Below are 12,546 nucleotides of genomic sequence, written 5' to 3'. Positions count from 1 at the left end.
GCCGGGGGCGGGGGGCGGGCGCCCGGGCCTCCGGGCCGGCGGTGGAGACGCCGCGGCTGAGCGACGGAGAGAGGCGGAGACTGGGGGGGGGGGGGGGGGAGGGGGCGTGGAGCAGGCGGCGGGGGCGGGGACTCGGGAGCGGCGGCGCCGAGCCGGGGACTGAGGTGACCGAGGCCGAGCTGTGGAGGGCGGGCTTGGGGACCCAGCGGGCGGGGCGAGGTCGCTCCGTGCCGCCCACGCCGGATGCACAGCCGGCCCTCTCCGCGCCCACGTACCCACGTGAGCGCCCAGCCGGCGACATTCCTACTCCCCCCACCACCCGCTCCTACCCCACAGAGCGGAGAGCCGAGTTTCACAACCACGCACGGGTACACAAAAACACGGAGAAGCGCACGAACGTGCACACGCGCCCCAACAACTACGCGGACGCCCGCTGCCCACACTCCGGCCTCGCGGTGCTGTACGTGTGACTGCTTGGAGTGAGCCGGGAAAAGTTGGCGGAGTCTCGGGGTGCGCGGCTCCTCTGGGGCGTGCATTCCCCTGTCCTAGAGTGTGCACTTAGGGCAGGTCTGTGAGCGTGGGGCTCTGCAGGAATTCCTTGGATATCCCAGCGCTCTTACCCTGCTGCAAAAGGAGTAATCTGAAGGGCCATTCTCCGAAACCCAAGCCTCCATTCCTGCCTCGAGTCTCTGCCGAAGTTTGGGGTACAGGAATGGGCGGGTTATGCTAGAAACTACCGCGAAGATCAGTCGCGTCGGGTTGTCAGAGCATAGGTCAAGCAGGGATGGGAGGGGTACCCATCCTTCCTCTACTGGTCGCACTCTATTTGCTGAGGATGGGGGATCTGCTGGGTATTCTGTGTGGCCAAAGCTGGGATAGGAAGAATATCGCTTCTGCGGACGTTGGAGAGAGCCTAATGGAAGATGGGCAGAAGGCCGGGAGCGTCCGACGTGGCTCCCTACGGAGGAGTAGGAGGGAGGAGCTCCTTCAAGGAGCCTAGCCCCCCTCCGCAACCCAGCCCCCCCCCCCCCGTTTGTTTCTCCTAGCCCCATCTGGTTCCCATTACACTCCCGCCCACGGCTGGGAGGGCTGGAGTTGGGGCGGGGTGGGGGGGGGGGGGCAGGCAGGGGCTCTGAAGGCCCGGTCCAGCAGCTCCAGACCCTGACAAAATGAAGGCTGGGTAGAAGGGAAGCGAGCGGACCGGGAGGAAGGTTCCCCCCGAAGTCTGAAACCTCAGTCCCGCCCCGCCATTCCGCACTTCTGAGTGGCTCGGGGCCTGGCAGGGCGTGGGCGGCGGGGGCGGGGGCTGGTTCTACATTCCGGCTCGGTGAGGGGACCTTTCCATCTACGGTGGGGACAGGAGAGGGGGAGGGCATCACTGGGTGGGATTTCGGTAGCTAACATTCTCCTCTCCTTCCCTTGAAGCCCCGAACACAGTGAGGGGGTTCATAGGAACGAGCAGAAATCCCCTTCCCAATCCCCAGTACTGCAACTGGGGGGCGCGGCTAGAGGGGCTCCCTTGGGGTACTCTCCCCGACCCCCTCTGAAATGTGTGGGCGCCCCCTCCCCCACTCTCCTCTGGTTATTTTGGAGCCTGGGCTGCCAGCCGCTGGCCCCGGGTTTCCACGTGCCTCCTCCCTCCCCCTGCCCACGCTCCCCGTGACGCACATCCTCCGCCCACACAGCCTCTGTTCCAGGCGCCCCCCTCACTCCCACCCGGGCCCCTTTGAGGCAGCGCTGAGCCCCCGGTCCGGAGACGCAGGCCCCGGGAAGAGGGCGGGGTAGGGAGTGAAGCCAGCGAGGGGCAACCAACTGGGCTCCGGGCGATTGGGTCCCAGCGCGAAAGAGGACGAAGGAGGAGCCGATTCTATGGCCTCCACTCTTCGGACCTGGGGCGGGTATTCGGCCGGAGAGGGAGGAAGGGAGACCAATCCAGAGGCCTAGGCTTGCCCATTCCACTAGGAGAGTCGGAAGGGGTCTCTGGGTGCGAACCTGTGTGGTAGAGTGAAACTCCTGAGTGTTTGTATCATTGTTTTTCAGGGTTGTCATGAGGTTCAAATGAGAGGATGTAAATGAAAACTCTGTAAAGTGCCAAGCAAATTTAAGACGTTATTGCCAGTTTGTGTCTATGTATCCTGAGATAATGTATTTATATGTTTCTTTACATCGACTTGTGTATCTGTGGCTCTGTCTCTATCTAGGTTTGTATGTGAGCCCCTATGTGTGGATTTAAAAATACATACATTTAAAAAATCATTGACTTGTGAAGCCCCGCCAGAGGCCCAGAGCGCCCCCGCAGCCGGAGCTGCTGAGATGTCTGTTCTTCGCTTCCCTCCCACTCCTGCCACCCCCAACTCTCCTCCTACTCCCTTCCGTTGAGAACTAGGAATTTCCAGCCTTTTGCAAATGGAGAGACAGAGACAAAGAGACTGAGACTATGAGAAGCTATAGAAAACAAAGATAAAAGATAGATTGGTGGGGGGGGGGGGGGGGGAATGATAAAAAAGAGGGTAGCACAACTACAAAAATCTTAATTTCTTCTCTTTTTCTCCGTGAGCCCCATTCTCCTCAATGTGTCTCGGGACCACTTCCCTACTTGACTCACCTGCTTCCCCTCTCCCCCACCTGAGTGTTCTCAGAGGCACACAAAGAGCACGGCAACTGATTCCATTTGATGGAGGATTAATATATTGTCTACACTGGTCCCTTCCAGGAAGGGAAACAGTATTCCGAGTCCCAATTTTCCAAGAACAGGGGAAACGATTGTGAAGAAAGTGGGTGGAAGAGGAGTGAGGAAATTGCTAACCAGAAGGATTGTCATTCCTGGGCACGTGTAGATTTTCATCTAGCAGACTAAACTGCTCACATTCCCCTCCGCTCCTTTTCTACTGGGCCAAATCCAGCTCATGCAGTGAGGACTGGCTCAAATGTCACCTTCCTGAACCCCCTCCAGGCAGAATTAATTCCTTGCATCTATCAGTGGCCCTGTGGCCCTTTGTACACATTTCAATTATAGTTGCTTGTCTCACCCTCAGCCCAAGACTTCTCCAGGTTAGGTCTAGTATCTGGTGGGCCATCTGAAATGAATGTGTTGATGATGCTATTTCCCGGTCTGAACAATCTTGAAAAGGGCGATTGAGACATTTTACTCCCAAAGGGGCTGAACCTGGGCAAAACTGTTAGGTGGAGAGGTCTCCTTTCTTGAAATTTCCAGTGAGTCTCCCAAGTCAGGCTCTTTGGCCTTCTAAAATGTCCACTGTTGTGGGCGTCTGGCTGGCTTAGTCAGTAGAGCATTCAATTCTTGAGGCGGGGGGCATGAGTTTGAGGTCCACATTGGGCAGAGTTTACTTAAATCAAAAAATAAAAATAAAATGGCTAGTTTCTGGTAAATTAATTCATACCCAAATGTCCAGATGTGAAAGGTAGAAGGCTGCAATCCTTGCTAGTAACAGAAAAATATGAATATAAAATAATGATTCTTCTTTCCTCTTTGTAACATGTTACAATTAAATAGTCTAAAGAGTGTTGTCCTTCAGTTTAGTCATTTTAGAAGAGATGCTTCACCTCGCGAAGACAAATAATCCTAACCTCTGCCTTTAAGGAAGTAGGGATAGTGCAATAATAGGGGTACAAATAATGACAGAAATATAGGGGGCAAGTGGTGTTTTCTGCCTCTGGTAGAAGTAGGAAACCGGTTTAGACAGGCATCCAAAGGACGTGATGATGTAGCCTAGGATTTTGATGAATGAATAGATTTTCAGAAAAAAGGGACAGTCAAGTCAGGAGAGCAGAATGTAAACTTACACGGAAGTATGAAACATAATGATATGTTTCCAAAACTAGAAATTATTTGTTATTGCTGGATAGGCTGTGGTGGTCATTAAAAACCAGCCCAGGGAGGTGTACGAGGCCATTTTATTAAGCGTATTATAGACTATCGCTTTTCTATATAGTAAAAGACCAATTCAAAAAATATCAATCTGGGGCACCTGGGTGGCTCAGTCAGTTAAGCATCCGACTCCGGCTCATGTCACCATCTCACAGTTGGTGGATTCGAACCCCGCATTGGGCTCTGTGCTGACAGCTCAGAGCCTGGAGCCTGCTTCGGATTCTGTGTGTGTGTCTCTCTGTCTGCCCCTCCCCTGCTCGCACTCTGTCTCTCTCTCAAAAATAAATGAACATTGAAAAAAAATTTTTTTTATAAAATTAAAAAAAATTTCAATCTAGTGGCACCTGGCTGGCTCAGTCAGTAGAGCATGCGACTCTTGATCTTGGGGTTGTGAGTGCAAGCCCCACGTTGGGTGTAGAGATTACTTAAAAAATAAAATCTTTAAAAAAATTCCAATCTATTGTCCCCTACTTTTATAAAATACTCTACATGTGAATTATTAGAAAAGGGAAATAAAATCTGTATTTTTATTAGATTCATTAAATACAAAAAATTTCTGTTGAATTGCTGGAAAAGTTTCTAAATGCTTACATTTAACTTTGAAATCCTTTCCTTACAGATTGGTAACAAACTTTGAATAGCACTGTTGTAGTTAGTTTCTTTACATCTGTATTTTAGATCATACTAAGAACCCTGGGCTTCATCACCTGAGATGCTATGGAATCATAAAGACTTTATAACACGGGAGAGACATAGGCAGATCTGCATTTAAAAGTAGGATGGGTGAAGGGTTTCAGGGCTGCAAAAACAGCAGGGAAATGAGCTTGGAGTAACCCAAAGTGGTCCATGTGAGAGGTGGCAAGGTGCTAGATTACATGGCTGGCATGGGATGGAAAGGACACATTCACAAGAAAGGAAGTAAACTAAGTAGGACTTGATGATTGGTGAAGGGGTTGAGAGGGAAGAGAAGTTTAGGGTAACTCTTGGACTTCTAGCTTGGGTGACTGAGTAGATGGAATGGAGTGTCTTCATGAAATATTTATTGTCTGCAATCCTCTTCCTAAATTTAAGAAATTATGAAAACCAAAACTCTTTCATAACTCATTTGATACCAAAACCTAATCTGACCTAAACTTATTTTGTGGCGGACCTCCTAAACTTACAGGTTATTTATAGTTTCATTTATCCCTCTTTCATTTATCCCAATACGAATATTTATGTCTCATTGCAGAAAAATTAATTTGTTTGATTACAGGGTGCTGTCCCAGGCCCCATTGGGATTGTTGCTTTATGTGTTCTATATGCACCATATTACCTTTCTAAAATCCAAAAATATTCTGAAGCACATTTACTATCCAGATTGTCCACCCCATTTACTCAACAGTCTTGGCCTGAGTTCTTTTGGCTATTTGCATAAATCAGATCCACCTGCAGATAATGAATATTCATTGCATTGTGTGCTATAGCCTCTGAAGATGGTTGTTTTTTTTTTTTTTAAAGATTTTATTTTTAAGTAATCTCTACACCTAATGTGGGCTCAAATTTACAACCCCAAGATCAAGAGTCGCATGCTCTACCAATTGAGCCAGGCTGGCACCCCCTGAAGATGATTCTTAAAGTGTTTTGAGCAGTGTCCTCGTGATTAAAATAAGACTAAAAGCTTCTTCAGTGACTACCTTGAAGTGACAGAACTTATTTGGATGTTAACGTGTAATGTGTTTATGGACAGTAAAGTTTCATTATTGTATACCTCCTTTGCACATGTTTTTGTTTTTTTAATTTTTTTTTAAGTTTATTCATTTATTTTGAGAGGGGGAAAGGGACTGAGAGAGGGAGAGAGAGAATCCCAAACAGGTTCCACGCTGTCAGTGCAGGGCCTGACAAGAGGCTCAATCTCACAAACTGTGAGGTCATGACCTAAGCCAAAATCAAGAGTCCAGCGCCTAACTGACTGAGCCACCCAGGAGACCCCTCCTTTGCACTTGTTAAAAGTTAGTGGTCAGTGATCTACTGGCATTAGTTCCCAAATCTGGAATTAGTTCCTTTGTTCTCTGGCCTTTATTCAAAACCAAAGAGTGAACTCTGCATGGTGGGAATTTGGGGCCTGGTAGAAGTGAGAGTGCGTGCATGTGCACATGTGTGTGTGTGCACGTATACCTTTGCACATGTGTGTGCAAGTTTATTTTTTAAAACTTTTGGATTTACAGAAAAATTGAGAAGATAGTATAGAGAGTTCCCATATACCCCACATCCAGTTTCCACTATCATTCCCTTATATCAGTATGCTGCATTTGCTGCTATTAATGAACCAGTATTCATACATTATTGTTTAAAATTTTTTGATGTTTTTATTTATTTTTGAGACAGAGAGAAAGCAGGAGCTGGGGAGGGGCAGAGAGAGACAGAGACAGGAACTGAAGAGGGCTCCGCGCTGACAGCAGAGAGCCTGACACAGGGTTCAAACCCATGCACGAGCTGTGAGATCGTGACCTGAGCCGAAGTTGGACACTCAGTGGACTGAGCCACCCAGGCACCCCCATACATTATTATTAATTAAAAGTCTACAGTTTATTCAGATATTCTGAGTTTTCAACTAATTTTTTTTTTTTTTCTATTCCAGGATCCCATCCATGATACCATATTACATTTCGTTCTTGTCTCCTTAGGCTCTTCTTGGCTGTTAGGCTCTTTCTTTGTTTTTGATGATCTTGGTAATTTTGAGGAGCATTAGTCAGGTATTTTGTAGTTTTCCCCTCTGTTGAAATTTATTTAATGCTCTTTTAATGATTAGATTAGTTTTATGGGTTTGGGGAGAGGAAAACCATAGACATAAAATGCCATTTTCATCGCATGACATCAAGTATACATAGTATCAATGTGATTTATTACTGTTGATATTGACCTCTCCAGATCAGCCAAGGGAATGTGTGTGACACAGATACAGGATTACTATTGCAGCAGCAATAGCCTAGACTTTTCTTTTTGAGGATGCAATTTCTTGTTTTGCCCATAGCTGAGACCCATTTTGACTTTTTTTTTAAGTTTATTTATTTTTTTCTGAGAGAGAGAGAGAGGGAGGGAGGGAGAGAGAGAATGGGGTAGGGACAGAGAGAGAAGGGAGAGAGAGAATCCCAAGCAGGCTCTGCACTGTCAGCACAGAACCCAATGCAGGGCTCGAACTCATGAATTGTGAGATCATGACCCAAGCCAAAATCAAGAGTTGGACACTCAACCAACTGAGCCACCCAGGCATCCCGACCCATTTTGACTTTTTAAAAATACCTTGTTTGGGGACATGTCTATGTCTATGTCTATGTCTATGTCTGTATCTATAGATAGGTATCTATATTTTGGTTTGAAAGCTTGAAACTTCCCCTGAAGTAATCTCCTTTCCTGAATTTCCTCTCCACTCACTAGACTCCATCATCTCTAGTGTTCCTACCCACCACTATCAGATCCTCTAAAAAAATTAATTGCTTCAATTTCTAGTAACATTAACTGAATACCTGTTTATGTGCCAGGCACTCTTCTAGGTCCTTACACTGTGTTAAATCACGTAATGGGAAGCAGCTTGATGCATAGAAAGAACTCAGTCTTTGGGTAAGACTTGGGTTGAAACCGCAGCCCAGCCCAAATAACTATGCAATCTTGGGCAGGTTCTTTGTATTAGCCTTGGCTTCTTCAATGGAGATATTTGTCTCACAAGACGCTGTAAGGAATAAAAAACTTTCCCTTAATCGTCACATTCATTTGACTTCCAACTGCCATGGGCGCCTAGCTGGCTTAGTCTAAAGAGCAGGCGACTCTAGATCTCAGGGTCCAGTTCGAGCCCTACGTTGAAGGTAGAGATTATTAAACAAACAGACAAACAAATTTTAAAAAAACCTCAAAAGCCTCTGCCTACATTTTATTTTATCTTATTTTATTTTTTAAAGTTTATTTATTTATTGGGGCGCCTGACTTTATTTATTGAGCGTCTGACTTTGGCTCAAGTCGCGATCTCAGAGTTGGTGGGTTTGGGCCCGACATCAGGCTTTGCGCGGGCAGTATGGAGCCTGCTTTGGATTCTCTGTCTCCCTCCCTCCCTGTCTCTACCCCACTTGCGCACTCTCTCTCTCAAAAATAAATAAACATTTTTATTTAATGTTAAAAATAAAAATTTTTTAAGGTTTATTTATTTTTGGGGGTGTCTGGGTGGCTCAGTCAGTTGGGTGACTGACTTTGATTCAGGTCTTGATCTCCTGGTTCATGCGTTCGAGCCCTGCATCAAGCTTTGCGCTGACAGCTCGGAGCGTGGAGCCTGCTTCAGATTCTGTTTCCTTTTCTCTCTCTCTCTCTGCCCTACCCCTGCTTGTGTTCTCTCTCTCTCTCTCTCTCTCAGAAATAAAATAAAAATAAAAATTAAAAATTTTTTAAAATAAACAGTTTATTTTCGTAATCTCTACACCCAATGTGGGGCTGAAACTCACCACCCAGAGATCGAGTCTCTTGCTCTTCGCTGTTTGGACTGAGACAGCCAGGCACTTCCCCCCGCCCCCCTCCGATTTTTAAGTGCTACAAAAATGCCTACATTTTTAAGCGCTGGTGTTTATTCCCATAAAATACTGACATACTTTTTTTTTTTTTTTTTTTTTTGGTGACTTGTTTTAAATCACCTAGGACTTTGGAAGACACATTGTCTTACTTAAAAAAAAAAAAATCGTCCGTCAGAACCCTACTTATAAAGCGTCTCAAGAGTAAGTTACCCATAACAAAAAGATCATGTAAAAAGGAAAGAAAGATGGGGTATCTAGGTGGCCCTAGTCAGTTAAGCTTCCGACTTCGGCTCTGGTCATGATCTCCCACGTTCCTGGGTTCCGGCCCCGCTCAGGCTTTGCGCGGACTGCACGGACCCTGGAGCCTGCTTCAAATTCTGTGTCTCCCTCCCTCTCTGCCCCTCCCCCATTGTGCTCTGTCTCTCCCAAAAGTAAATAAACATGAAAAAAAATTTTTTTTTAAGTAAAGAAAGAGGACAGACAATTCTGACAGTTTCGAGGTTAATATCAAATTCGGTAGAGGCCTCGCCCATTCTGATTTTCTATTGGTTAAACTTACCATCAATTGCACCAGTTGTAAATAAAGTGGAGACGGAAGCATGTTGTTAAGGGGTGGGATCTTCCTGTCGCCATTGCTAAGGTGAGGGTCCGTTTTCTAATAGGCTGAAAGCTGCTTTTCCCGCCCTCTCGCAGCAGTTGCTAAGAGGCGGGATTATGGAGTCCGTAAAGGACTGAGTGCTCGAGGCTCCGCCCATCCTATTGGATGGTAGGGGGCAGGTCTTGAAGTGGATAGGCTGCTGGCCCTGCCTGTTCCGGCTAGTTGCTGGGGAGAGGCACGTGAAGAGGAGGCGGCGTGAGGCGACCACGGCGGGAGGAATGAAAGTGGCGGTCTCACCGGCAGTTGGTGCCGGGCCGGGGGGCTGGAAGGCTGGGGGCAATGGGGGCGGTGGGGCAGTGCGGCTGCTCCTGGTCCTCTCCGGCTGCTTGGCCTGCGGCTCAGGTACCGCCGGGGGCAGCAGCTGTCATGGGGGCGGGTGCTGAGGGGATTATATTTAGAAAAGTGGGGAGTGTCCCCAGGGTGCGGACCGTTATTCTGCAGTGGGGCGCGGTCGTGGTGCCGGGGAAGCAGCTTCGTCTGCAGTGAGGGGTTAGGACCCTGGGGAGGCCTGGGGGAGCTACCCAGAGTGGGGAGGAGTCTGGAGTCTTTTGGCAGAGACAGGAAGGGAGGCCTGGGCTGGGTGAGAAGCGGTCCTGGGGGCTGCGTCGCGCTGAACAGGCCTCGATTTTCCTGATGAAAAGTCAGGGGCCCCGAGTACCATTCCTGGTAGGCTGAGCTGCCACTGGAAAGGGGGCATCCCATTCATTCAGCAAATTAGCAACACCTTCTGAGCGTGTGCTCTGTCAGGGCACGGGTTGCTGAATGGATCATTTTCATTCAGTGAAATGGAGTGATTTCTGTGTAATGTCTTCTGTCCTTGTAAGATCTGGCCCCTACCGGCCTTATAGCAAGGACCTGGCGCCGTTAAACTCGCGTTTCCAAAAAGTAAAAAGATACAAATACCATTCACCATCAGATATGTTTCTTTTGGAGACTTGTTCACTTTTGAAGCCAACATTGATATCTACCTATTGCTGGATAATTGGCTTTGGACTCAAATGAAACTGTTTCCCTTTTCCCGCTGTAACTCATAAAACCTAGACTGTTTCTAAAAAACCTCCTTCTACCCTTATCAAATGCATAACAGAAAAATAAGTGAGGTTTCCAAGTTCCACTGGAGACCGTTGAAACTCACAGGGTTAAGGATAATCATATCTTGTAAACACATTATGCTCTCACCTCTCCCTTCCTTTGCTGCCTATCTCATGCTGTCACTTACAATTATCCTTAGCTGCAGCTTTAAGATTGTCTCAGGATCCGTTGATGTAGTGCCAAATTGTAACGTCCTCCTGAAATGTTTTTTGGGGGGGAGATGGTAGGTATCCAGGAAGGTACTTTTCCAGAGCAGGGGCCCAGAGTAACATTACTACTACTACTACTACTACTACTACTACTACTACTACTTATTATTATTATTATTATTATTATTTTAAGTTTTAAGAGTGTAGTGGGTTTTCTAAAATGTTTACTACTTGTGAGAGAGAGAGTGAGCAGGAGAGGGGGACGGAAGATTTGACAGGGCTCTGCTCTGACAGCTCATGAGCTGTGAGATCCTGACCTGAGCCCAAGTCTGACACTCAACGGACAGAGCCACCCAGGTGCCCTGAAGCTACCTATGATCTGAATGAACTTGGGTCAGATGGTTAACCTCTAAAATGGGGTTGTGGACTGTGGCTATGAAAAAGAAAATATATGAAAAAAATGTTCCTACCTAGTCAGCACTCAAACAGCAGACACATTTTCCTTAATGAGAGGAACAGGGGCTTCTTAGCTTCGAGAAGGGTGAACTTGGGATGATATTCTGTGTGGCCTGGTAGATCATGTGTGTGGCAGCTACAAAGAGACAATCATGTTATAGAGAAGAACTTTCTAAAAGCCAGAGGCGGGGCGCCTGGGTGGCTCAGTCAGTTAAGCGGCCGACTTCGGCTCAGGTCATGATCTCACGGTCCGTGAGTTCGAGCCCCACGTCCGGCTCTGTGCTGACAGCTCGGAGCCTGGAGCCTGTTTCGGATTCTGTGTCTCCCTCTCTGACCCTCCCTCGTTCATGCTCTGTCTCTCTCTGTCTCAAAAATAAATAAACGTTAAAAAAAATAAATAAATAAAAGCCAGAGGCACCTAAAGATAAAATACAGTACTTCAAAAGGTAGGAAGATTTTTCTCATTGGAAGTGTTTGATTAAAAAAATAATGTCAGTTGATTTTAGACTATTTGGCAAGAGCAATTAAAGTATAAAGAAGTAGAAAAAAACCTTCACTGTTTATTCCGTTCAGAGGCAATCCATTTTAGCAGACTTTCTCCTGGTCTTTTTCCACATTTTTTTTTTTAATAAACCTTTGGAGGCGCCTGGCTGGCTCAGTCCGTAGAGCATGTGACTCTTGATCTCAGGGTTGTGAGTTTGAGCCCCACCTTGGGTGTAGAGATTACTTAAAATCTTTTTAAAAGTTTTTTTGAATTGATAATATATTGATACACCTGTCAACAATCCAGTTCTTTTTCCTGGATCCAACTAGTTATTACTAGAGATAGTTTTTGGTTTAAAAAAATTTTTTTTTAATATTTATTTTTGACAGAGAGAGAGAGAGAGAAAGAGACAGAGCATGAGTGGGGGAGGGGCAGAGAGAGAGGAAGACACAGAATCCCAAGCAGGCTCCAGGCTCTGAGCTGTCAGCACAGCCTGACGCGGGGCTCGAACTCACAGACCTCAAGATCACGACCTGAGCCAAAGTTGGACGCTCAACCGACTGAGCCATCCAGGTGCCCCTAGAGATAGTTTTCTTAATTGATTTTGTAGCATAAACATTTTTTTTTTAATTTTTTTTTTCAATGTTTATTTATTTTTGGGACAGAGAGAGACAGAGCATGAACGGGGGAGGGGCAGAGAGAGAGGGAGACACAGAATCGGAAACAGGCTCCAGGCTCTGAGCTATCAGCCCAGAGCCCGACACGGGGCTCGAACTCACGGACCGCGAGATCGTGACCTGGCTGAAGTTGGACGCTTAATCGACTGCGCCACCCAGGCGCCCCCATAAACATTTTTTATACCATTTAAAATTCGTCATAATTATTTTTATTTGTATTCTACTCTTTGGACAGATCATTCACTTAATGTTTTTGAACTAAATATTTGGTTGGATATTTGTGGTGCTTCTACAAATTGTTGTAGATAACACTTTGTGAACATTTTTGCATATAAATTTTTTACTGATTATATTTTTAGGATAGATTCTCAGATTTATTAGATCAAATGCTAAAACATATCCAAGGCCCTTGAAACATCTTGCTGAAATATTTTCCTGAAAAGTTGTGCTGGTTTACAGCACTAGCAACACTATTTGCTTATGACCCATATGCTTGCCAGCTTTGGATATTCTAGACTATAACATCTTTGTTAATTTGATAGATGAAAAGTAGTGTCGGGGCACCTGGGTGACTCAGTCGGTTGAGCATCTGATTTAGTGTCCGTC

The 12,546-nt window shown here is 46.4% G+C and overlaps 1 protein-coding gene across 1 annotated transcript in view; it reads left to right on the top strand.

Annotated features, from left to right (window-relative positions):
• Positions 1–243: 243 nt before the first annotated feature.
• NEMP1 (nuclear envelope integral membrane protein 1) overlaps positions 244–12,546 on the top strand; it is a 31,458-nt gene continuing 19,155 nt past the window's right edge. Inside the window, exons 1-3 of the mRNA XM_045466496.1 lie at positions 244–271; positions 337–464; positions 9,169–9,424. Of these exons, the coding sequence (XP_045322452.1) occupies positions 244–271; positions 337–464; positions 9,169–9,424 (412 nt within the window). The remainder of the gene's footprint in view (positions 272–336; positions 465–9,168; positions 9,425–12,546) is intronic.

This window comes from Leopardus geoffroyi, chromosome B4 (assembly GCF_018350155.1).
Source record: "Leopardus geoffroyi isolate Oge1 chromosome B4, O.geoffroyi_Oge1_pat1.0, whole genome shotgun sequence".
In the NCBI taxonomy this organism is placed as follows: domain Eukaryota; kingdom Metazoa; phylum Chordata; class Mammalia; order Carnivora; family Felidae; genus Leopardus; species Leopardus geoffroyi.
The sequence above is the reverse complement of the archived record's forward strand: the minus strand, read 5'-3'. Positions and strand labels throughout refer to the sequence as shown.